The 25934-nt window shown below is 33.1% G+C and overlaps 3 protein-coding genes across 9 annotated transcripts; all 3 read left to right on the forward strand.

Moving 5' to 3' along the window:
• Window positions 1–436: 436 nt before the first annotated feature.
• LOC122317995 (alcohol dehydrogenase-like 2) lies at window positions 437–10468 on the forward strand. 6 transcript variants are annotated; one of them, XM_043135107.1, is made up of 11 exons: window positions 447–732; window positions 866–1002; window positions 1083–1129; window positions 1264–1589; window positions 1993–2075; window positions 2754–2829; window positions 3164–3231; window positions 3377–3472; window positions 3610–3771; window positions 3931–4070; window positions 10201–10468. In XM_043135107.1, the coding sequence occupies exons 1-10, from the start codon at window positions 681–683 to the stop codon at window positions 4063–4065; spliced, it is 1182 nt and encodes a 393-aa protein (XP_042991041.1). In that variant the 5' UTR covers window positions 447–680; the 3' UTR covers window positions 4066–4070; window positions 10201–10468. The 6 variants fall into 6 exon arrangements, with proteins under 6 accessions (XP_042991044.1, XP_042991041.1, XP_042991040.1 ...); XM_043135109.1 differs by having other exon boundaries at window positions 457–732; window positions 3949–4070; window positions 10201–10464; XM_043135106.1 differs by lacking the exon at window positions 10201–10468 and having other exon boundaries at window positions 3931–4199.
• A 6928-nt stretch (window positions 10469–17396) lies between these two features.
• On the forward strand, window positions 17397–21468 carry LOC122319100 (alcohol dehydrogenase-like 2). Of its 2 annotated transcripts, XM_043137001.1 has the most exons (10): window positions 17400–17624; window positions 17768–17904; window positions 17985–18031; window positions 18166–18491; window positions 18997–19079; window positions 19937–20012; window positions 20332–20399; window positions 20577–20672; window positions 20816–20977; window positions 21166–21468. In XM_043137001.1, the coding sequence occupies exons 1-10, from the start codon at window positions 17573–17575 to the stop codon at window positions 21280–21282; spliced, it is 1164 nt and encodes a 387-aa protein (XP_042992935.1). In that variant the 5' UTR covers window positions 17400–17572; the 3' UTR covers window positions 21283–21468. The 2 variants fall into 2 exon arrangements, with proteins under 2 accessions (XP_042992936.1, XP_042992935.1); XM_043137002.1 differs by lacking the exon at window positions 21166–21468 and having other exon boundaries at window positions 17397–17624; window positions 20798–20941.
• Window positions 21469–21652: 184 nt separating this feature from the next.
• Window positions 21653–24469, forward strand: LOC122319101 (protein arginine N-methyltransferase 2). Its single transcript, XM_043137003.1, has 3 exons — window positions 21653–22118; window positions 22728–23123; window positions 23998–24469. Exons 1-3 carry the CDS (start codon window positions 21839–21841, stop codon window positions 24309–24311), a joined length of 990 nt encoding a protein of 329 aa, XP_042992937.1. The 5' UTR covers window positions 21653–21838; the 3' UTR covers window positions 24312–24469.
• The last annotated feature ends 1465 nt before the right edge of the window (window positions 24470–25934 follow it).

Below are 25934 nucleotides of genomic sequence, written 5' to 3' on the forward strand. Positions count from 1 at the left end.
TAATTTAAAACTTAATTTATTTTGATGAAATTGGCTAAAGCATTTAATAAAAAGAATAATTAATTTTATAAAAGACGTTGCTAAGTCCACAGAAATTTTTTACACAAAAGTTTTACCGATCATTACAAATCTTTTTTTTTTTTTTCACTATTTTTTAAAATTATTTAGATATTTGTTTTAAAAAAAATTACTTATTCATTTAAAAATGTTTACTTAATCACAAAGTAAAAATAAAAAATAAATAAATAAAAGTTTCGGTAGATGATTTCGGTAGAAATCATCTGTGAGCCTATTATTTTCCTCTTATAAAACCCGCCGTCTGCGTGTTTGTCACTCGCAGAAAGTCAGAATAAAGTTATAAACTTCCGATTCTCCGAATCTCTTTTCTGGGGTGCGGTTTATTTTTTATTTGGGGAAGTTCTAAAGGCGGGCCTTATTTTATTCCGCTAGTCTTTTTTAAAAAATATATATATTTCTTTAATCATCAAATAAAATAAATAAATTTTTTTACTCAGCGGATACTGTAGCGGTGGGCGGCATACAAGCTTTTCCGTTTTATTCGTGATAAGAGAGAAGATTTTACCTGCATAAAGAAGGCAGGCAGGAAGAAGATCGGGCAACCAACTTTCTCTACTACTTATAAGCTTTACCAAAAAGAAGTGGTGAATTTATTCATTGCCATGGAGAGCCACTGCACCCCAGAAATGGCAGGAAAAGTAATCAGATGCAAAGGTTATTTCCCTTTATCTCTCTCATCCTCTCATCTATTACTCAGTTTTTCTGTACGATATATATATCTCTATTTTGGGCTGTTTGGATCTCTTATTAACAGAATCGGGTTTCTTTCTTCGTAATTCAAAAACAGCTGCAGTTTGTAGAAACCCGGGGGAGCCACTCATGATCGAGGAAATTGAAGTTGACCCACCTAAAGCTTGGGAGGTTCGGATCAAAATTATCTGCACATCCCTTTGTCACAGTGATCTTTCCTTTTGGAAAATGAAGGTAAGCTCTCCAAGAAAAAAAATCCAGGTTCCCATTGGACTTTTTGAACGGAATTAACTCAACTGCACTATCCCCTCTAGGCACCCATTGGACTTTTTCCAAGAATTTTTGGGCACGAAGCTGTCGGGTAATTTGACTCTAATTCACTGAATATTCTTAATTCTCCTGTTCAGCTCATTAATTACTATCATCGTTCTGGGTTTGTTTATTTTTTTGGCTTGTTTTGGCTTTTGATTTGGTCATGCTTGTCTTGGGTACTAGTGTCGTTGAAAGTGTGGGAGAGCATGTAGAAGAGCTGATAAAGGGGGATCTAGTGTTGCCCGTGTTCCAACCAAACTGCAGGAAATGCAGGGATTGCATGTCGGAGAAGAGCAACGCCTGCTCGGTCTTTGGGAAAAACATCTCCCCCGACATGCCCAGGGACAGAACCAGCAGATTTAAGGATCTCAAGGGAGAAGTGTTGCACCATTTCGTTGGGGTTTCCAGCTTCTCCGAGTATACCGTGGTTGATGAAGCCCATGCCGTGAAAATTACTCCCGACATTCCTGTTGATAAAGCCTGCTTGCTTAGCTGCGGCGTCTCAACCGGTTAGTCTGTGGAAATCTCTATCTCCATTCTCCAGTTTTTTCCCCCTACTTCCTTTCATTTCTCCTTTCATCATTTTTGCCGAAGTATTGGAGTAGAAAAGAATTATATTTGTTCTTGTTCGACTAAATAAAGAATTATTTTCTGTCAATTATATTTGTTGAATTTGAAAGTAAGCAGTTGAAAAATGGAGTAGAGAAGGATATAGACAACGGCACCATTAACCATGGGTTTAGGTTTAGGTTGGATTTGAGTATTGAGGAGTGTTGAGATATATAACGAATAGTAATAAAAAAGTAGTTAAAAAAGTAATAATAGAATATTGAATAGGAATAAAAAATATAAAATAATAAATAATAAAAAAATTGACAGCTGTAAGTTGTGGAAATGTGAATGGGATTGCAGGGTTGGGATCAGCGTGGAAAGTGGCAGCGGTTGAAGAAGGATCCACAGTGGCTATCTTTGGGCTCGGTGCTGTTGGACTTGCGGTATGTAAATTGAACGCAATGATCAGCCAGGCAGAGTGGGCCATGTTTCAAGTCCATTGCTGGCCTCATCGGCGCTTCTCTTTTTTCCTTTTCCTAACCCATCCGGGTCCTTATAATATTTTAAAATATTTATAAATAGTAGGGAAATAATTAAAATTAAAATATTTTATTAAATTTTAAAAAATAAAAGAAAAAAATTAAATAAAAATATTATAAAGTTGAAAATTTCTTTAAATATTATTCTTTAATATTATTATTATTTTAAAATTTAAACAAATTGTTTTTTTTTTTTTTTTTTTGTGTTTTATTTGAAAGTTTGTGTAAATTGTAATTATTAGATGATAAAATTGAAAATTAAAAAGATTTTATATTTGAGTGATATTTATATAAACTTTAGTATTCAAAAGGACTCTTATTGTCTTTAATTGATGTAACATATTTTAAAAATTTATACACGTGACTAAGAATAACCTAAGATAAAAAAGTAGCACTGTTCAAAATGCTCTCTCGAAATCAAGTAGACTCAAAAAGTTAAAATGACATGATACAAATGGTCAAAATCATTCACTTATTTATTGTTGGTTCCAAACTAATGGAAGTAAAACTAATTACTAACTCACAAATTACAATAAATCATTGGAAATTTTGATAAATTTTAGAAGCGCAACTTGATAACAGGTTGCGGTGGGAGCAAGACTCCGCGGAGCTTCGAAGATTATAGGTGTGGACTTGAATCCTGAAAAATTCGAGATAGGTACGTAACTGTCTATTAACTTGAGGATCTCCCTTTCCTTTTATGGGTAGAAGGATTTTTCTCTTTTAAGAGAATGTTTAAATAGTGAGTTGAGATGAGATAAATTAATTTTAGATGAAAGTTAAAAATTTATATAAAATATTCTTAGAATATTATTTTTTAATAATATTATTATTTTTAATTTTAAAAAAATTGAATTATTTATTATATCTTATTTACAAATTAAAAAAAAAAAAAATATAACATCGAAATGAGATAAGATGAATCAGAGAGTTTCAATCCAAACGGATTCAATGTCATGGGTTGCCATTATATTTTAATTTTAACTATGCAGGAAAGAAATTTGGAGTCACTGATTTTGTCAACCCAGCTACCTGTACTGCAGAAAAGCCAGTTAGCGAGGTCAGAGTATTGAAACGATATAGACACAATTATTTTAAATAAAATATAATTATTTTTTTTAATTCAAAAAATAACGAAACCATCAAGTTTATATTGCCGGACTTTCTCTCTCTGAGTTTGTATTGTGGTGGAACTGATGAAACAGGTAATCAAGGAGATGACTGATAAGGGTGCTGACTATTGCTTTGAGTGTATCGGGTTGGCATCATTAATGCAAGACGCTTTTGAAAGCAGCCGAGAGGTTCTCTGTCTCTCCCTATCCTCGCCTTTATTTATGCATGGATGCATGCAATATGGATCCTTTCAATTTCGAGTCGTTTTGGTCTTCAGTATGTTTTAAGAATGTTGTTGATTCGGTGGTTAGTTTTCTGAGGTCAGGGTTGGGGAAAGACGGTGATAATTGGTGTGGAGATGCATGGCTCGCCGTTGACCGTCAGTTCCTACGAACTTCTGAGAGGCAAAAGTGTCGTCGGCTCATTCTTCGGAGGTCTCAAACCCAAATCCGACATTCCTCTCCTAATCAAGAAATACCTTGATAAGGTGATTGTTACTAAGGCGACATAATCTCGTTTATTTGATGATGGTTGCACTAAATAATACTTTTTGTGGTGAAAATGGTATTTTTTAAAAGTCCAAAATAAAACATTTATTTTATTGTAGTGTCGATGTTGAATACGCATGCTGAGGCACTATAATTAGTCTGTGTTTGTGTTGCAGGAGCTTAGTTTGGACGAGTTCATAACACATGAGTTGAGCTTCCAAGAAATTAACAAAGCCTTCGAATTGCTCCAAGCAGGGAAGAGCCTCCGTTGCATTATATGGATGGATCGCTAGACAATGTTGGTACCTAGCTATCTTTTGTATTAATGATAGAGTTTTGCTATATACAAATAAATTTGTGTACCGATCTGCTTATCAATACCGCTACTTTCATATTCAAAATTTAAATTAGCATAATTTTTATTAAAGTCTAATTTTCTTACCAATCATATTAGATAAATACATGTAGTGCATAATTACTTATAATAAGATTTTTGCTTAATAATATCTTATCAATACAAAAGAATAAGAAGCTGGTGATAATCAATATATGATTCACAATTTAAACTAAGATCACCCTTCATTTTGTTGCAATGATAACATTCTCTTAATAAATCGGATATACATTATCATGCCAAGAAATTTGATGATGCTATTGTATCTAAAAGTTGTAATTTTATTCATTTTAATATAATGTTTTACGCATAATTTCGATGTTTATATTATAATTCGAATATAGATAAAATTGAATTTTGAAAAATGAATCAATAAAATTATGAATAAATACTTATTTTTTTTTAAAGGAAAAACTTACTTCATTAATCATTGATCATTACATGAACTCTCACTATCAACAATTTTCTTAATGCAATCAGGTATGTTATCAATCCATACCAAACTAGTCTGTAAAGATTGACTTTCCTTAGCTAATAAATGGGCAGCTTCGTTATTGGATCTATGTGTATATTGTACTGTCCACCCACTCCTTTGCTTTAGTAAGATTTTTATATCCTCAATTAAACTACCATGGAAGGATAGGTTCTCTGTAATCGAATTTACTGCATTAACCACTGCTTGAGCATCCCCTTCAAACTGCACCTTTGCCAAACGAAGCTCTCTGCACACTTCCATAGCCCTCCACAGAGCATGTGCCTTTGCAACCACAAGTAGATCAATGTGAAGCTTTTGCTCTTCCACTGCCACTAAGAAGTCTCCATCCTCATCTCTCATTACCACCCTCATACCCACCTTCTTTTCCATCTTTTGAATTGCTGCATCCCAGTTAACTTTAACATAACCTGAGCTTAGTTTTATCCACCCTTGGATTCTTCTGCTAACCTCCTCCTTTCTGTTACTCTTGGCTTTGGTCAACTGTTGTGCCTGCTGAAACTCGGCTATATCATTCTTTGCTATTCTTAAGACCTGGCTTGGAGTTTTAAATTTATCATAAAAATGCTTTCATTCCTCCTCAACCATAACCCCCTCATAACTACTGCTATAACTTCTAGTTCATTCTCATTAAATGATTCCCTTAATTTGCCCCTGAGAACCAATAAATCAACTTCATTGGACTTCATTTTTTGCATCTTCTTCAAATACTCTGACCATACATCACATGCTGCTGGGCATTGCCAAGTAACATGCATCATTGTTTCCTCCTCCCTTCTGCAGATATAACATAAAAGATTGCTGGTAATCTTTCTTGCAAATAGATTCCTTTTGGTAGCCATAAGTTCATATGCAGCTTTCTAGAAGAAAATTTTAATTTTCTCTGGAGCATTCAACTTCCATAAACTATCTCAGCTCCTTTTCCTCTCATCTTGCTTTGAAGAACCACCACAGATGGCCTGCTTCCTTTCCTTATCTAAATGATAATCACTTTTAACAGAAAACAGTCCTTTGTTAAAAGGTCCCCAAATCATTCTGTCCTCCACCCTCAACTTGCTCAGAGGCAAACTGCAAATATTGTCTGCTTCCAGCTCATTGAAAATGCTCTTGATTAAAGGTTCCTTCCAATTCCCTTGCTCATTCATCAGTTCACACACAGAAGCTTCTCTATCTAGTATTTTAACTGGTGACTGCAACATGCCAGATGAAGGTAAGGCAAGCCATCTATGCCCCCATATCTTGATCTTCTTCCCATTCCCCACCTTCCATCTCAGACCCTCTTTAAGTAACTTCATAGCATTCCACATACTCCTTCATATATAAAAAGGTCTATGTCCCAACTTTGCTGTCAAAAGAGACTTTTCCTTGAAATATTTTTCTTTCATTATCTTAGCAGCCATGCTTTTGTCATTTTGAAGTAATCTTCAATTCTGCTTAGCCAAGAAAGTCATATTGAAGTTCTCTAAATCCCTATAGCCCAGCCCCCTAACCCCTTTTGTCTTCCCATTTTTTCCCAACTACACCACTGCATGCCTTTTCCTATTTGGTGATTGCCTTACCAAAACTTACCCAACATGACATTAAGATCCTTGCATAACTGTTTTGGGAGTTGGAATACACTCATAGTGTACGTGGGCATAGCCTGAATGACTACTTTGATCAACACTTCTTTCCCTGCTACAGCCAAGAAGGAGTTCTTCCAATTATTTATCTTTTTCCATACTTTTTCTTTTATGCACCTAAAGGCATTGTACTTAGAACTTCCCACTAGTGGAGGTAAATCCAAATAAGACTCATAGGAACCTCTCATGACAGCTCCACCACTTTGCATGATTTTCCTTTTCTCTTCCTCCTTAGAGTTAGAGCTAAAGAAAACTATTGTCTTGTCTTTGTTCATAAACTGGCCTGAAGCTTTCTCATACTGCCAGAGTATACCTTTGATCTTCTCCCATTCCTCAAACTTGGCCCTCCCAAATAAAATACAATCATCTGCAAAGAGGAGATGGTTAACTCTAGTCTCTCCCCTAAAAACAGTTACACCTCTAGTCTCTCCTTTCTGGTCTGAGAAGTTTAGCAAGGAACTAAGCCCCTCAGCACACAAAATAAACAGGTAAGGGGATAGATGATCCCCTTGCCTTGAGCCTTTCGATGGCATGATCTTTTCTCTTGGTTTCCCGTTAACAAGAAATGAGTATGAAACTGAAGACATACATTTCATAACCAACTCGATCCAATTAGAATAGAACCCCATTTTCTCCATGACAACTTTCAAAAAAGGCCACTCAATCCTATCATAGACTTTTGACATGTCAAGTTTGATGGCCATATGCCCTTCTTTCCCCTTCTTCCTCACTTTCATAGTGTGCAACACCTCGAAAGCTACCAGAATGTTATTAGTGATTAATCTTTCAGGTATGAAAGCACTTTGATTAAGGGAGATGATATCATTTAGCACTCTTTTTAATCTATTTTCCATTACTTTTGCCATAATTTTGTAAGCCACATTACACAGACTAATAGGTCTATAGTCACTAGCCATTTTGGATTCTTTTTTCGTGGGAATAAGGGTAATGTAAGTATAATTTGCCATAAAGGATAAAAAGTTACCATTCAACCAGGCCAAAACTGAGTTGCTGACTCCTTCTCCTACAAGGTGCCAATATTTCTGGTAGAAGCAAGCTCCAAAGACGTCGAGCCCAGGTGACTTGTATGGCGCCATGTGTTTAATGGCTGCCTCAACTTCTTCTCTAGTTAAAAATTTAGATAACTGTTCATTCATTCTACTAGTAACATAAGGGTTTAGATTCCTTAAACAGTTTTCAATATCCTCACTGCCAGGTTTAGAGGAGGCAAACATACTCTCAAAATATGCCTTGAAAGTCCCTGCCAATTCTTCTTGACTAGTATGTCTTTTATGCATCTCATTAGTTACTTCTTGAATCGTGTTGACCTTCCTTCTCTGGTTTATACAACAGTGAAAAAACTTAGTATTTTTATCTCCAAGTTGATACCAATTCACCTTTTCTCTTTGCCTCCACTTCAAGTCCTCTTTTGCCATCATGATCCCTAATTGCTTTTGAAGGTCTTTTATAGCTGCAATATTGTGTCTTCCTTCTTGTTCTTGTAACTTTCTCAATTGAGCAGTCTTTTCTGTTAATAGCTTCTTCTGATCAATAACCATTTGCTTACTCTACCTCGAAATGGCTCCTTCTGTCATAGCCAGCTTGTTTAAGAGTTTCATGGTAGGTATCCCATCTTTAGTGCCCTCTTTCCAAACTGTTTTAACAATTTCTTCACAGTTACCATCTAGTACCCAACTGGCCTCAAATCTAAATAGCCTCTTTTGTCTACCTCCCAAGCCTGTTCTCAGACTCTTACTTAGCAAGATAGGCCTATGATCTGAGCACTTGTCCACCAGCACATCCACCCATCCTTCTGTATGGTTATCCATCTATTTTGAGTTGGCAACTGCCTTATCTAACATTTCTTTTGTAAATGTCTCATCCTCGTGCTTGTTGCTCCAGGTGGATCCCTGCTATATGGTGGAGGAAAAGAAGCCCAGTGTAGTGTTTTTAATAGAAACAAAGTTAAAAAAATAAAAGCTGAAAGTCTAAGGAGGAGACTAAAATTCAAGGGATGCATGGTAGTTGAATCAGTAGGGTTGAATGGGGGTTTGATGCTGATGTGGGACCATATGGTAGAAGTACTAGAGGTGGAGAATTTTTCTGTTTGGCATATAAGTGCTTGGATCAAAGAACCAGATTATGCAGAAAAATGGTTGTTAACAGGCTTTTATGGTCAGCTTGATTCTAGCTTAAGAGAAGCAACATGGAGCCTTTTAAGCTCATTAAAACCACAGGCTAATAAAGGCTATTGTGTGATAGGTGACTTTAATGAAATCCTACCTCATGATGAGAAATATAGGAGAAAACAACGACCAGAAAGGCAGATGTCAGATTCAAAGAGACGTTAGAGAAGGGGGGTTTGTATGAATAAATACTTGATATTCATCAAAGGCGGTGTTAAATTTGCAAAAAATCATTTATATATTATAACGTAGATAATTGAAATATTAATGAATTTGACACTGAACAAATTGGTGGAAACGAGGAAAAAGCATACATGGAAGAAAGTCTAGTTTTAGAAACCTCGGGAGAAAACGTCAATAATAGGAAACTTCAGTGGAGGAAAGTTTAATTAACGTATCCTTTAGATTTTTTGTATCTGGGATTCTGGAGGTCCGAGCAAGGTTTCATACTCAATCGCGCAAGACATGGACCAATTAGGTGAGCAACAATTTGAGGTAGTAAAGAGTGGCGCCGACATGAATGAGCTGAGAGTTCTGATCGATTCCAGAGCGAATGCGTCCTATTTCGAAGGGCAAGGCCTCGCTCCGCTCATGCATGTCCAAGCATGGCCACACCCACATTGTCAAGATCCTTCTCGAAGCCGGCGCACCCTGGAACGCCCTCTCCCCCTCCAACCTTTCTGCTGGCGATTTCACTATGGAAACTAGCCACCAGGAAGCTTTTGATACACTCCTCAATGCCGATAAGGTGCTTTGCTTGCTTGTTTCATGCTTCAATGTTATTCCCTCTTCATTCCTCTCTGTTCTGGCTTTCTCCATTTTTCTTTATTATTTAATTGTCCGGATAATGTCGAGATACAACAAGATTTAAATGCCATAGATGGATGTATGGTGTCCCAATCCAATTGCTGTTTTCTGAAGGCTTTGAGAAATGGTTCACTATGTTAAAAAGCCACCCTACGTGTGTGAGAAACATGCACCGTTTCTCTTTTGGCTTATTAGGCACCGTTCGGTGTTTTTGTATTGTTAGGCACCTCCCCAAGCATCATGCAGCAAATTGTTGCAATGTAGTGATCTGCTCTCCTATAAATAGGAGAGCTTAAGTGTGCAGAAAAACTCATCCTCACTGCGGTGAGAGATCAAGGACAGTGGGAGAAAGAAAAATAGAGAAAGATGGACGTGAGGGAGAGATGAGAATTTGTAGATTTTTGTAAATCTTGTACAAATTCTATAAAAGAGGCTCCAGTAGACGTAGGCAATTTACTGAATCACTTTAAAATTATTTTGTGTGATTTTTGGACAGGCTAGAAGCACAACACACTAAAATCTCTTGTAGCTGATACCATCGGTTAGTCACTAACAAGCGAGGATTATAAAACGTTACTGTGAAATAAAGGCAGTTCTAGATTTGCATACTTCATTCTTGTTGTATGTAACGTTGATTACTACGTCTGTATGCATATTCAAAATTTCAAATGGGTTTTAGTGACTGTAACTCCTCATGCAGCAAATATTCTTACATCTTTGAACAATGGATATCCTTTGTTTCAACCAAAAATGGGTTTGATCTCTTCAATTAGGTCTGTATACGGAGCTAATGAGCTCAAGGCATTTGATGAAGGGTACCTGATTTCGTTGGTGTGAGGATCTAATTACATTCGTGGGTGTGTGTATTTATGTGTATATACTCATAAAAAATATATTGATATGCATATAACTCTATATATCAACAGGGATCCAGGCTGAATTGGTCCTCGGGCCAATTGCAAGAACAGAAAATAAAAATGGTAATCTCGATGTAGATTACTTGGAAGATAGGGTTATTTTTAGTGAGGATAAGCTGATGGACTCTGACAGCAAGGCTGTCGTGATGGCTTGGGAGAAACTTTAATGGAGGCTCATGACAAAGCAGTTTGCTCAGGAGGTGGCCACATTCTGAATATTGGATTTGGAATGGGCCTTGTTGATACTGCCATTCAGCAATATGCGCCGGTCAAGCACACTATCATTGAGGCTCACCCAGAAGTTTATGAACGAATACTTCGTACTGGCTGGGGTGAGAAGGATAATGTAAAGATAATATTTGGCCGTTGGCAAGATGTTCTTCCTCAACTCAAATCTTATGATGGTAACTCCGTGTTTTTTTCTATAATCAAATTAAACTATACATCTCTATGTTTTATTTTACACCCATGTGCATGTGCGCGCACACATTTTATGTTAGAACCATGGGTAATTCCATTGTATGACGGCTAACTCAAACGTTCTCTCTAGTAACTCCTACAATTAAAATATACGTGAGAAAGTGGGATGGTAGTGTTTCTTTTAGCCTGACAGCTATGATTAAACTGTATAGCCTGCATACATTTGTTTCTCCACCAGTTCAGAGGTTCCCAAAATTTCAGTGAATTTAAGTTATAGCTATTTTGCGCCCGTCACGGTATTTATAATATTTTAAAATATTTATAAATAATAGTGAAATAGTTAAAATTAAGATATTTTATTTAAATTTTAAAAAATAAAAGAGAAAAAATTAGATAAAAATATTATAAAGTTAAAATTTTCTTTAAATATTATTATTTAATATTATTATTTTTGTTTTAAAATTTAAACAAAATGTATTTTTTGTGTGTTTTATTTGAAAGTTTAAGTTGTAATTAGTAGATGATAAAATTGAAAATTATAAATATTTTGTATTTGAGTGATATTTAAAAATACTTTAGTATAAAAAAGGACTCTTATTGAATACTCTATAAATTTTATTATTAGTAGAATATTCGAGAAATATACATTCATCAGATTTTGCATCAAATTTGCTTAAATTATCTCTGTCATTCAAAATAAAATATTTGCATCTAAATACATGAAAGTAACTAAAATTAGGTTTTTTCTTATTCTAAAACTCATATGGGATTTTATCTAATTTAGACATTATCATAACTCTATTTATAACATAACATGCATTACTTACCGCTTCGACCTAAAAGTAATTAGGCAAATTGTTCTTATTAAACATTGTTCTTGCCATCGCTTGAATAGATTTATTTTTCCTCTCTACTACCACATTTTGTTGAGGAGTTCGAGAAATAGAAAAATTATGCAGAAAATTATTTTCATCACAAAAGGTTTCAATATTTTTATTAACAAACTCTTTTCCCCTATCATTTCGGATACTTGAAAAAATATAACCATTTTCATTTTAAATTCTCTTGCATAACTTGATAAAGATATTATGTGTCTCATCTTTATAAGCAAGAAAAATGACCCAAATATATCTAGAGAAATCATCAATAATAACAAATTCATAATATTTTCCTCCTAAACTTGTAATCCTATTTGTTTTAAAAATATCAATGTGTATCAGTTGCAGTGGTCTAGTAGCGAAAATATGTTTCTTGGTTTTAAAAGAAGTTTTTATTTGTTTACTAAATTGGCATGCATTATAAATTTTGTCTTTAATAAAATGTGCATTTGGTAAACCTCTCACAAGATCATTTTTTGAAAATTTGAAAATAAGTTACATGTTAGCATGACCTAATCTTCTATGCCATAGCTAACTAGTTTCATTTTGAGCTGAAAAACAAATAACGTCTTATGAGATAATTTTTTCAAAATCGATTGTATAAACATTGTTGTTTTTAAAAGCAATAAAACAAACATTGCAATAATGATTATTCAAAATAATGCACTTATCCATTTTGAAATTAAGTGTAAATCATTTATCACATAATTGACTTATGCTCAAAAAATTATATTTTAGACCTTCAACAAGTAGAACATCTTCAATTACGAGAGAAGATTCATTACCAATTTTACCTATTCCCATGATTTTCTCTTTCGAGTTATTTCCAAATGTTACATGTCCTTCTTCTTTATATCTAAGATCAAATAACTTAATCTTATCTCTCGTCATATGTTTTGAACATTCACTATTTAAAAATAATTTATTTTTGTTTGATGCATACTTCTAAAAATAATTAAAATAATATTTTTTGGTACCCAAATTCTTTGGGTCCTTCATTTATTAGTATTAGAAAAAATAAAATTTTTAGGCACACATATGGCCCTAATAGTCGTTGTATATTTTCTTCTAAGTGGACAAGCATGATAATTATAACCTGTTGAACCTAAGGTTTTAAGTTTCGTATAATTATATATTTACACATGGATTTTAATGATAACAAATTAATTCAAAAATAAAGGAGTCTCAAGCTTAAGTTGTCTACACAATGTAGTCAAGCACATCAAAGAACTAAGTATGAACAAGAATGAAACAAATTCACATTAAAGTCATACAACAATATTGTAAATCTCTTAAAAATTTGAAATTAGGATTAAGACTTAAAATTAATATTTTATTATAAAGCATTAAAATATATTTTCTACATGTGCATGAATTTTTTTAAAATTAAATTTAAAAATTTTGAAATATAATTAATTGTCATCTTTTACACGTGCATGACATGATTAAATGTTTGAATTTTAAAAATATTAAAGATGATTGATTGTTATCTTTCATATGTAGTTGTTTTATTTGAATATTTTCAAAAGTAATTGACGCTTTTTTTTTACTAATGCAAAATGTAGATTTTATTTGAAAATTTTGAAATGTAAAGTGTGCTTCTTTTGTCATATGCAAAAAATAAAAAAATTAGATTTGAAATTTTTGAAAAGTGAATTATTTTGTTTTTGACATGTGAATTTTTTTAAATTTGAATATGAAGTCTCATATGCCTATAAATAGATCATTTGAGAGCTTCACATTTACAACACCAAGAACATACAACATTCATTCAAAGTTTTCATTATCTCTTCTCTAAGTATTGAGCCTTAAACCTTGCTCGTTTTGAGAGAGATATAATTTGCGCTGTATTGTTCTTATTTCACTCATTGATTAGTATTTTCTGATAACCTACATATAATTAGCTTTTGTATCACTAAAATTGTGTGTATAACCCTTGTGCGTGTAGAAAGTGTTCTACACAAGAAATAGTTAAATCACCACGTGTAAGGTGATTGCAAGTGTATAAAGTATTATACATAGATCTTTTGTAGCGATATTATTCAGATGTGTAATACGTTTTTATTTTCACCTGAAAGAGGTTAAATAGTAAATTTGAGAATCCTCAATGGGTAGTTTGAGGCCAGGGCGTAGGCAGTGGAGTCGAATCTCCTTAACATACTGAGTTTGCTTCTCTCTTACTCTTATTCTTTATATTTATTCTGTTTCCTATTTCGTTTATATTTTATATTGTATATTTGATTTATAATTATTAATTTTTCAAATATAACCTAATTCACCCCCTCTTATGTTAGTTATTTGGGAAACAATTGGTATCAGAGTAAGGACTCTATTATAAAATTAACTATCTTTTGAGTTAAGATCTTATGGCTAATATTGTAGTTTAATTTGGTAAATGTCAATCTAACAGCCAGCCTCTACTCTTTTGTAGAGACAATTATTTATTCTGGAAAATTAAAATGAGAATATTCATTCAGGTTCAAAGTCAAGAAATCTAAAAATGTATTGTAAATGAATCTTATATTTCAACAAAAGTAATTAATGGAGTAAAGGTCAAAAAGAAAAAAGAAGAGTTTAATCGTGAAGATGATATACTTTATACATTGAATTTAACTGCTATGAATTTATTATATAATGCTCTCAGTGGAAATGAATTTAATAGAATAATGGCTTACGCTACCTCAAAAGAAATTTGGCATAATTTGAAAGTTACTTATGAAGGAACTTCGCAAGTAAATGAATTAAAAATTTATATTCTTACTTATGAATATGAAATGTTTAAGATAAATGATGATGAATCTATTTCTAGTATATACATGTGTTTTACTAATATCATAAATAGCTTAACAGCTCTTGACAATATTTATTCCAAGGTTGAGATAGTAAGAAAAATTCTCAACTCTTTACCAAAACGCTGGAAATCAAAAGTGACAGCGACTCTTGAAACTAGAGACCTCAAGAAGCTCGAAGTGAATAAACTCATCAGGTCACTTATCACCCATGAGTACATATTGAAAAGAGGAGAAGAAGAAAGAAAGCTAAAACAGAGCCTGACACTTAAAGTTATTCCTCATGAAAGTAACTCAAATAGTGAAGCAAGTAATGAAGTATCAGCAAATTTTTGTCTTATGGCTAAAAATGATATTGAGGTGACAAATCTTGATAATATTGAAGATACTTTATATGAAGAATTGTAAAATGTTTTAAAAGATGTATATGAGAAAATTGAAAAATTGGATATCAGGTATGCTACTTTGAAAAAGAAAAATTTTTCTTTAACAATCGAAATTGTTGTTTTAAGAAAAGAAAGCATCGTTTTGAATGATGAAAATCTTGAGTTGAAGAAGAAAATAACTGATTTAGAAAATATTATTGAAAACTTTACGAATGGAAAAAGGAATTTTGAAAAACTTCTTGTACCAGTTATAACAAAGTCATTACTCTGAGACCAATTGTTGCCCAAATTACTAACATAAGAGGGGAGTGAATTGAGTTATATTTAAAAAATTAACAATTATAAATCAAATACACAATATAAAATATAAAAAAAAAACGAAGTAGTAATAAATATAAAGAGTAAGGATAAAAGAGAAACAAATTCAGTATATTAATGAGGTTTGACTCCACTACCTACGTCCTCGACTTAAGATACCCATTGAAGATCCCTAAATTCATTATTCAACCTCATTCAGATGGAAATAGAAACCTATTACACTTTTGAATAACACTACTACAAATGATCCGTGTAGAATACCCTCTACACTTGCAATCACCTTACACGTAATTATTCAACTATTAGCTGTGTAGAACACTTTCTACACGCGCAAGGATTATACACATATTTCTATTGATACAAGAACTGATAGTGGGTAAATTATCAGAAAACATATCTCAATGAGTGAAATAAGAACAATACAGCGCAAACTATATACATCTCAAAATTAACAAGATTTAAGATTCAATACTTAGAGAAAAGAGAATGAAAGTTTTGAATGAATGTTGTATACTCTTGGTGTTGTAAATTTGAAACTCTCAAATGATCTATTTATAGGCACATGAGATTTCACATTCAAATTTAAAAAGATTCACATGTCAAAGATAACATTATTTAGTTTTCAAAAAATTCAAACCTAATTTTTTTTACTTTTGGCATATGACAAAATGAATATACTTTACTTTTCAAATTTTTTCAAACAAAATATCTACCTTTTGCATAAGTCAAAAAAAGTATCAATCACTTTTGAAAATATTCAAATAAAGCATGCACATGTGAAAGATGACAATCTATCATCTTTAATATTTTCAAATTTTTAAACAAAATCATCTACTTTTTGCATAAGTCAAAAAGAATATTAATCACGTTTGAAAATATTCAAATAAACCATACATATGTGAAACATAACAATCAATCATCTTTAATATTTTCAAAATTTAAACTTTTAATCATGTCATGCACATGTGAAAGATGACAATCAATAATCTTTCAAAATTTTCAAATTTAATTTTTAAAATATTTATGCACATGTGGAAAATGTATTTTAATACTTTATGATAAAATATTAATTTTGAACCTTAATCATAATTTTAAATTTTTAAGATATTTACAACATTACTCTATGACTTTAATATTAACTTGTTCCCTTCTTGCTCATGCTTGGTTCCTTGATATGCTTGATTCCATTGTGTAGACAATTTGAATTTAAGACTAATTTATTTTTTGAATTCATTTGTTATCATTAAAATCTATGTATAGATATATAGTTATACGAATCTTAAAAATTTAGATTCAACAAAAATAATAGTGTAATGTATAGCATTACTCATCGATTAATCGGATTGACTCAAACTAATTCAAAATCAATATTAAATCGGTATAGTATTGACTTTCATAATTATTGATTAAACCGAATTGAACCGATATTATATATATATTTTATTATATTATATATATTATATGTTAAATTTTTAATTAATATAACATAAATTTCTAATATCATAACATAAAATTAATCTTATAATTTATAATATAACATTTGATATATATAAATCTTAATCTTATAATATAAAATTAATATAACATAAAATTTTAATTTCAAACATAAACATTAATATTAACTTATTAATGTAAACTTACATTATATAAAGTTTTTGGTATAATAAATAATAATATATATTCTTTTCTTAAATAAATTTTTACACATTTAATCATATATATATATATATATCTATATAAAAAGTTTACAATTTATATATACTATAATTAAATTCAATATTATACAAGTATGTGTCAATTATTATAAACTAATATACTTATACTATAATATAAATAGACTAATAGTTTAGTTTATGTAAACATTATGTTATTACTAACATAATTAATCTGTAAAACCGAAAAATTCAAACCGGACATGATTGAAATCAAAACTTCTAATTGAAAAAATTGAAAATTCTGATTTTTCGATTGGAAGTTTCAATTTAGATAGTTAATCATTCCGATATTGGTTTTTAAATTTTTAAAATTATACCTTTTCGATTTTAAAAAAATATACAAAATGAGAGCGGTTATACCCTTGAGAATTTTAAATAAATTTTTAAAAAATAAATTTATAAATAAATAATAATCTTAAATTTACTTTACATTAAAAATAATTTAAAATTTCATTTATTTTGATGAAATTGGCTAAAGCATTTAATAAAAAGAATCATTAATTTTATAAAACCCTCCGTCTGCGTGTTTGTCACTCGCAGAAAGACTCAGAATAAAGTTATAAACTTCCGAATCTCATTCTGGGGTGCAGTTCATTTTTTATTTGGGGAAGTTCTAAAGGCGGGCCTTATTTTATTCCGCTAGTCTTTTTTTTTTTTTTAATATTTCTTTAATCATCAAATAAAATAAATAAATAAATTTTTTTACTCAGCGGACACTGTAGCGGTGGGCGGCATACAAGCTTTTCTGTTTTATTTGTGATGAGAGAGAAAATTCTACCTGCATAAAGAAGGCAGGCAGGAAGAAGATCGGGCAACCAACTTTCTCTACTACTTATAAGCTTTCCCAAAAAGAAGTGGTGAATTTATTCATTGCCATGGAGAGCCACTGCACCCCAGAAACGGCAAGAAAAGTAATCAGATGCAAAGGTTATTTCCCTCTATCTCTCTCATCCTCAAATCTATCACTCAGTTTTTCTGTACGATATATATTTATATATCTATCTCTTATTTGGGCTGTTTGGATCTCTTATTAACAGAATCGTGTTTCTTTCTTTGTAATTCAAAAACAGCTGCAGTTTGCAGAAACCCGGGGGAGCCACTCATGATCGAGGAAATAGAGGTTGACCCACCTAAAGCTTGGGAGGTTCGGATCAAAATTATCTGCACATCCCTTTGTCACACTGATCTTACCTTTTGGAAAATGAAGGTAAGCTCTCCAAGAAAAAAAATCCAGGTTCCCATTGGACTTTTTGAACGGAATTAACTCAACTGCACTATCCCCTCTAGGCACCCATTGGACTTTTTCCAAGAATTTTTGGGCACGAAGCTGTCGGGTAATTTGACTCTAATTCACTGAATATTCTTAATTCTCCTGTTCAGCTCATTAATTACTATCATCGTTCTGGGTTTGTTTATTTTTTTGGCTTGTTTTGGCTTTTGATTTGGTCATGCTTGTCTTGGGTAATAGTGTCGTTGAAAGTGTGGGAGAGCATGTAGAAGAGCTGATAAAGGGGGATCTAGTGTTGCCCGTGTTCCAACCAAACTGCAGGAAATGCAGGGATTGCATGTCGGAGAAGAGCAACGACTGCTCGGTTTTCGGGAAAAACATCATCCCCGACATGCCCAGGGACAGAACCAGCAGATTTAAGGATCTCAAGGGAGAAGTGTTGCACCATTTCGTTGGGGTTTCCAGCTTCTCCGAGTATACCGTGGTTGATGAAGCCCATGCCGTGAAAATTACTCCCGACATTCCTGTTGATAAAGCCTGCTTGCTTAGCTGCGGCGTCTCAACCGGTTAGTCTGTGGAAATCTCTATCTCCATTCTCCAGTTTCCCGCCCCCCCCCCCCCCACTTCCTTTCATTTCTCCGTCCGTCATTTTTGCCGAAGTATTGGGATAACTTTGGCCTGTTCTTGTTCGACTAAATAAAGAATTATTTTCTTTCAATTATATTTGTTGAATTTGAAAGTAAGCAGTTGAAAAATGGAGTAGAAAAGGATGTAGACAACGGCACCATTAACCATGGGTTTAGGTTGGATTTGAGTATTGAGGGGTGTTGAAATATATTATGAATATTAATAAAAAAGGAATTATAAAATAATTATAAAATATTAAATATTAATAAAAAAATATAAAAATAAAAAAATATATTAAAAAGTGTTGGTGCTTTCATTATCGAAACACCGTCCACACATGTGGGGATTATTGCTGACATTTTTGGGGACATGCGCTCTGCCTTTAATTGCCCTAAGGTCCACTAATTCACGTGGTCAGTTGTGAAAATGTGAGTGGGATTGCAGGGTTGGGATCAGCGTGGAAAGTGGCAGCGGTTGAAGAAGGATCCACAGTGGCTATCTTTGGGCTCGGTGCTGTTGGACTTGCGGTATGAAAATTGAACGCAATGATCAGCCAGGCAGAGTGGGCCATGTTTCAAGTCCATTGCTGGCCTCATCGGCGCTTCTTCTTTTTCCTTCTCTTAGCCTATCTGGGTACTTATAATATTTTAAAATAGTTAAAATATGTCAGAAAATTAAAATTAAGATATTTTATTAAAATTTAAAAAATTAAAATAAAAAAATTAGATAAAAATATTATAAAGTTAAAAATTTCTTTAAATATTATTATTTAATATTATTATTTTTGTTTTAAAATTTAAACAAATTGTATTTTTTTGTGTCTTTTATTTAAAAGTTTGAGTAAGTTGTAATTATTAGATGATGAAATTGAAAATTAAAAATATTTTATATTTGAGTGATATTTAAACTTTAATATCCAAAAACTCTTGTTTGGTTAACCAAAACTAAAAATCTCATCTCATCTCAATTCATCATTACAATTTTTTCAAATTTCAATATAAAATATAATAAATAATTTAATTTTTTCAAATCTCAATACAAAATTAATATTTAAAAATTATATTATAACAATATTTTATTTATTACTATTTAAAATATTTTATCTCATCTCATCTGTATAACCAAACGGAACTATTATCTTTAATTGATGTAACATATTTTAAAAATTTATACACGTGACTAAGAGTAACGTAAGATAAAAAGTAGCACTGTTCAAAATGCTCTCGAAATCAAGTAGACTCAAAAAGTTAAAATGACATAACACAAATAGTCAAAATCATTCACTTATTTATTGGTTCCAAACTAATGGAAGTAAAACTAATTACTACCTCACAATAAATCATTGGAAATTTTGATGAACTATAGAAGCACAACTTGATAACAGGTTGCGGTGGGAGCAAGACTTCGCGGAGCTTCGAAGATTATAGGTGTGGACTTGAATCCTGAAAAGTTCGAGATAGGTACGTAACTGTCTATTCACTTGAGATCTCCCTTTCCTTTGATGGGTCGAAGGATTTTTTTTCCTTTAAAAGGATGTTTAGAGATTGACTGGAATGAAATAAGATAACATAATTTTATATGAAAATTAAAAATTTATATAAAATATTATTAGAATTTTATTTTTTAATATTATTATTATTTTAAAATTTAAAAAAATTAGATTATTTATTATATTTTATTTATAAATTAAAAAAATTATCATAATAAGATAAAATAAGATGAATTGATTTTTCAATCAATGTCATGGGTTGCCATTATATTTTAATTTTAACTATGCAGGAAAGAAATTTGGAGTCACTGATTTTGTCAACCCGGCAACCTGTACTGCAGAAAAGCCAATCAGCGTGGTCAGAGTATTGAAAATTTGAAATGATTATAGCAACTGTTTGGATTTCAAAAACAAACACAATTATTTTAAATAAAATATAATTATTTTTTAATTCAAAAAATAACGAAACCCATCAAGTTTATTTTGCCGGACTTGCTCTCTCTGAGTTTATAATCCGGTGAAACTGATAAAACAGGTAATTAAGGAGATGACTAATGGGGGTGCTGACTATTGCTTTGAGTGTGTCGGGTTGGCATCATTAATGCAAGACGCTTTTAAAAGCAGTCGAGAGGTTCTTCGTCTCTCCCTCTCCCTCTCCTCGCCTTAATTTATGCATGGATGCATGCAATATGTATCCTTTCAATTTCGACTCGTTTTGGTCTTCAATGTGTTTAAAGAAATTTGTTGATTCGGTAGTTGGTCTTCTGAGGTCAGGGTTGGGGAAAGACGGTGATAATTGGTGCGGAGATGCATGGCTTGCCGTTGACCATCAGTTCCTACGAGCTTCTGAGAGGCAAAAGTGTCGTCGGCACATTCTTCGGAGGTCTCAAGTCCAAATTTGACATTCCTCTTCTAATCAAGAAATACCTTGATAAGGTGATTATTACTCAAGGCAACATAATCTCGCTTATTTTATACCGATTGCACTCTTATTTTATATTTTTTTGAGAAGAAACTGGTCTTTTTTTAAAGTCCAAATACAACATTTATGTTGTTGTAGAATGTAGTGTCAATGTTGAATACACATGATGAGGTACAATAATTAGTGTGTGTTTGTGTTGCAGGAGCTTAGTTTGGACGGGTTCATAACACACGAGTTGAGCTTTCAAGAAATTAACAAAGCCTTCGAATTGCTCCAAGCAGGGAAGAGCCTTCGCTGCATTATATGGATGGATCGCTAGACAATGTCGTTACTTAACTATCTTTTGTATTAATAATATCTTATCAATAAGAAAAAATAAGAAGCTGATGATAATCAATATTCTCTTAATAAATCGGATATACATTATTCTACCGAGATGTTTGATGATACTATTGTATCTAACAATTGTAATTTTATCCATTTTAATATAATGTTTCACGTATAATTTCGATGTTTATATTAAAATTTGAATATAGATAAAATTGAACTTTGAAAAGTTAATCAATAAAATTATGAATAAATACGTGATATTCATCTATGGCGGTATTAAACTTGCAAAAAATCATTTATATATTGTAATGTAGAAGATGATAAAAGATTGATAATTGAAATATTAATGAATTTGACACTGAACAAATTCGCGGAAACGAGGAAAAACCATACATGGAAGAAAGTCTAGTTTTAGAAACCTCAGGGGAAAACGTCAATAATAGGAAACTTCAGTGGAGGAAAGTTTAATTAACGTATCCTTTAGATTTTTTGTATCTGGGATTCTGCAGGTCCGAGCAAGGGTTTCATACTCAATCGCGCAAGTCATGGACCAATTAGGTGAGCAACTATGCGAGGCGGCGAAGAGTGGCGCCGACACGAACGAGCTGAGAGTTCTGATCGATTCCGGAGCGGACGTGTCCTATTTCGACGGGCAAGGCCTCACTCCGCTCATGCATGCGTCCAAGCACGGCCACGCCCACGTTGTCAAGATCCTTCTCGGAGCCGGCGCGCCCTGGAACGCCCTCTCCCCCTCCAACCTCTCTGCTGGCGATTTCGCTATGGAAGCAGGCCACCAGGAAGCTTTTGATACACTCCTCAATGCCGGTAAGGTGCTTTGCTTGCTTGTTTCGTGCTTCAATGTCATTCCCTCTTCATTCATCTCTGTTCTGCCTTTCTCCGTTTTTTCTTTTTTACTTAATTGTCCGGATAATGTCGAGATACGACAACATTTAAATGCCATAGATGGATGTATGGTGTCCCAATCCAATTGCTGTTTTCTGAAGGCTTCGAGAAATGGTTCACTAAAATCTCTTGTAGCTGATACCATCGGTTAGTCACCAACAAGCGAGGATTATAAAACGTTACTGTGAAATAAAGGCAGTTCTTGATGAGCATTCTTCATTCTTGTTGTATGTACCCTTGATTGCTACTTCTGTATGCATATTCAAAATTTCTAATGGATTTTAGTGACCGTAACTCCTCATGAAGCAAAATTCTTACTTCTTTAAACAATGGATATCCTTTGTTTCAACCAAAAATGGATTTAATCTCTTCAATTAGGTCTGTATATGGAGCTAATGAGCTCAAGGCATTTGATGGAGGGTACCTGATTTCGTTGGTACGAGAATCTAATTACATTCGTGGGTGTGTGTATTTATATGCATATACTCATAAAAACTATATTGATATGCATATAACTCTGTATATGAACAGGGATCCAGGCTGAATTGGTCCTCGGAACAATTGCAAGAACAGAAAATAAAAAGGGTAATCTCGATGTAGATTACTTGGAAGATAGGGTTATTTTTAGTGAGGATAAGCTGATGGACTCTGAAAACAAGGCTGTCATGATGGCTTGGGAGAAACCTTTAATGGAGGCTCATGCCAAAGCAGTTTGCTCAGGAGGTGGCCACATTCTGAACATTGGATTCGGAATGGGTCTTGTGGATACTGCCATTCAGCAATATGCGCCAGTCAAGCACACTATTATTGAGGCTCACCCAGAAGTTTATGAACGAATGCTTCATACTGGTTGGGGTGAGAAGGATAATGTAAAGATAATATTTGGCCGTTGGCAAGATGTTCTTCCTCAACTCAAATCTTATGATGGTAACTCCGTGTTTTTTTCTATAATCAGATTAAACTATACATCTTTATGTTTTATTTTACACCCATGTGCATGTGTGCGCCCGCGCACACACACACACATAGCTACTTATGTATATCTATGCATTTTATGTTAGAACCATATGTGTAATTCCATTATATGACGGCTAACTCAAATGTTCTCTCTAGTATCTCCTACAATTAAAATATACATGAGAAAGTGGGATGGTAGTGTTTCTTATAGCCTGACAGCCATGATTAAACTGTATAGCCAGCATACATTTGTATCTCCACCAGCTCAGAGGTTCCCAAAATTTCAGTGAATTTAAGTTATAGCTATTTCCTTATACCAATTTATGGTTGGTTTTCTGTACCAGGTAACAATTTTTTCAATTAAAATTTATCCATGCCCAAATCTACATTCTAGCCTAACATCCATTCTTGAAGAGCAAATTTATAAATGTTTATGTGCCGTGTGTAATACTGAATATGGGATTAAAGTGGAGGTGATGCAAGAGGAGGTAATATTGAAGAGAGCTTTGAGCTTTTGATCTAGTGTTGGGGTGTAGTTACTTACCTGTGCATGAGAGGAAGAAAGGGGGAAAGTGAAGGGAAGGGGAAAAGAGAGAGAAGGGAAGAGAAGAGAGGGGGGGGTGGTTGTTATGGAGCATACTTCAATGTATCTGAGATTATTCTACCTATGGCATGAAAATCTTGCACGAACTGATACAGTTCTTCATGTCTTGCATTTGAGCAGATTAATTCCACCTGCTTCCCAATCTGTAATAGCAATCTGGAAATCTGTTTTTTTTTTAGCTGGTGCATAAGCTTGTGCTGATAATATGATATGGTGGCTCTTTGGTACGTTGGCTTTCAGGTATTTTCTTTGATACTTACGGAGAGTATTATGAAGACCTGAGAGAGTTCCACCAACATCTTCCTGTGTTGTTGAAGCCTGGGGGAATCTACTCATTCTTCAATGGCCTTTGCGGAGGTAATGCATTCTTCCATGTTGTCTACTGTCATTTAGTTTCTTTGGAACTGGAGAATTTGGGCTACTCCACGCAGTTAATTCCATTGCCTGTTAAAGATTGCTTAGGAGAAGAAGTTTGGGAAGGTGTGAAACAGAAATATTGGCAACTTGATACATATTATCTTCCTGTTTGCCAGTCAATACAAGATTCTGAATGATTCTTGATTTTGTTTTTTTAGAAGATATTTGGGGAAGTGCTGATAACAAGTTGCAAGTCAGTATCGTTTAATGCTTGCATTATGCAGTGGTTTTTGAGTTTGTAGGGTTAGGATCCCGTAACGGATAATCATAATAAAATTTTCTTCATATCGGACTATATATTGCCTCTTATTTTCACTGATTTGAGCCTGTGTTGGCAATGAAACTTTTTCTTTTTTTGACTAAAATTGGCAATTTAACAATGGGCTCTAGTATGTTAGAGATCCGAAGCTGTAGTGGAAACATAAGTGGTACTTTCAGTTGTACGTCTTAGTCACCGAGACAACCTCTACATCGAATATGAATGTTTAATTAGGCCAGTCACCTTTGCAGTTCAAGCAACTTTCTGGGGATGTTTACTCTGAAAGATGTGAGAAATTCTTGACAGGAATGATTCGAATGAATGCCTATTAACACTATATATATATATATATATATATATTTTTTTTTTTCAATTTCAATCTCAACATTTTTCAACACCAAAATAACTTTTTTACCTCCAAAATAGCTATCTAACTATTTGCCTAAATTTCTGTGGGAAAAAAAAAAAAGAACAAAAAAACTAATACAACTTTCACAAAAATCTTTAAAGAACTACAATTTTATCGAGGGGACTCTTCAATTTTTTATATCCACTTTCACAAACCCAAAAAAAGAATATCTCAAACAAGATGATAAGGTTCACATAATTCCCTTGGTCTCTTTAACGAGCATAACATATACAACCTAACTGCAATAAAGCAGCAGCAACTGGTCTTCTTAGTTTTTCCTTACCTGCTGGATTCCATTATAAAAGTAAAGATTTGGAATGATGCAAGTTTCTCTTTCATTCCGTTGTGCTCATGAAAGAAATGTATAGGCATTCGATTTCTCCTTTAATATAAGAATGTTCCTATTACAAAAATTGCAAATGTGATGTAATAGATAGGATTATATTACAGGCAGAAAATTGCAGCATATTTAATATACATGCTTAGAGTTGTAGTCACAGAAATGGAAGGGGTCCCATGGCTTTCATTTTGGGGGAACGAAGCAGATGATACCTTAATAGGTCGGCAGATGATACTTTTTTGGAAGGCTAAAGGGAGAGCATTGTGAAGACGGTCTTGTAGAGAGATTTGAGTTAGTTGTACGGGATCAAGGGGCTGGGGTTGGGAATGTGTGTTCCATTCCAATTCGGGTTTGGTGTATTTAGAATAGTATTCACGGGCTTTGGGGCACTCTAGTATGTGCTAGGTGTTTTCTTGTATATGTCTAGTATATTTGATTACTCTTATTGATATATATATATATATATATATATAATATTTTTACTTATTAAAAAAAAAAAGGTCGGTAAATGCAATCAATTATCGGCAATACAGTTAGAAAAGACAGGTACTACTTATCCTACAAAATCCACGTCGACCAAAAATCAGTTGGATGCCCAGTCATAATTACTGAGGCTTCAATGGCATTCTGTTATCTGTATTGATTTTGTTTGAACTCTGAGAGGGCAATGAGTTTAAGCAAAATAGATGATCCCTGTGCTTCCCGTTCATAATAGCAGTTGGCAACAATAACTTTTTACTGGGAAGACGAAA

Source organism: Carya illinoinensis, chromosome 8, assembly GCF_018687715.1.
Source record: "Carya illinoinensis cultivar Pawnee chromosome 8, C.illinoinensisPawnee_v1, whole genome shotgun sequence".
Taxonomy (NCBI): domain Eukaryota; kingdom Viridiplantae; phylum Streptophyta; class Magnoliopsida; order Fagales; family Juglandaceae; genus Carya; species Carya illinoinensis.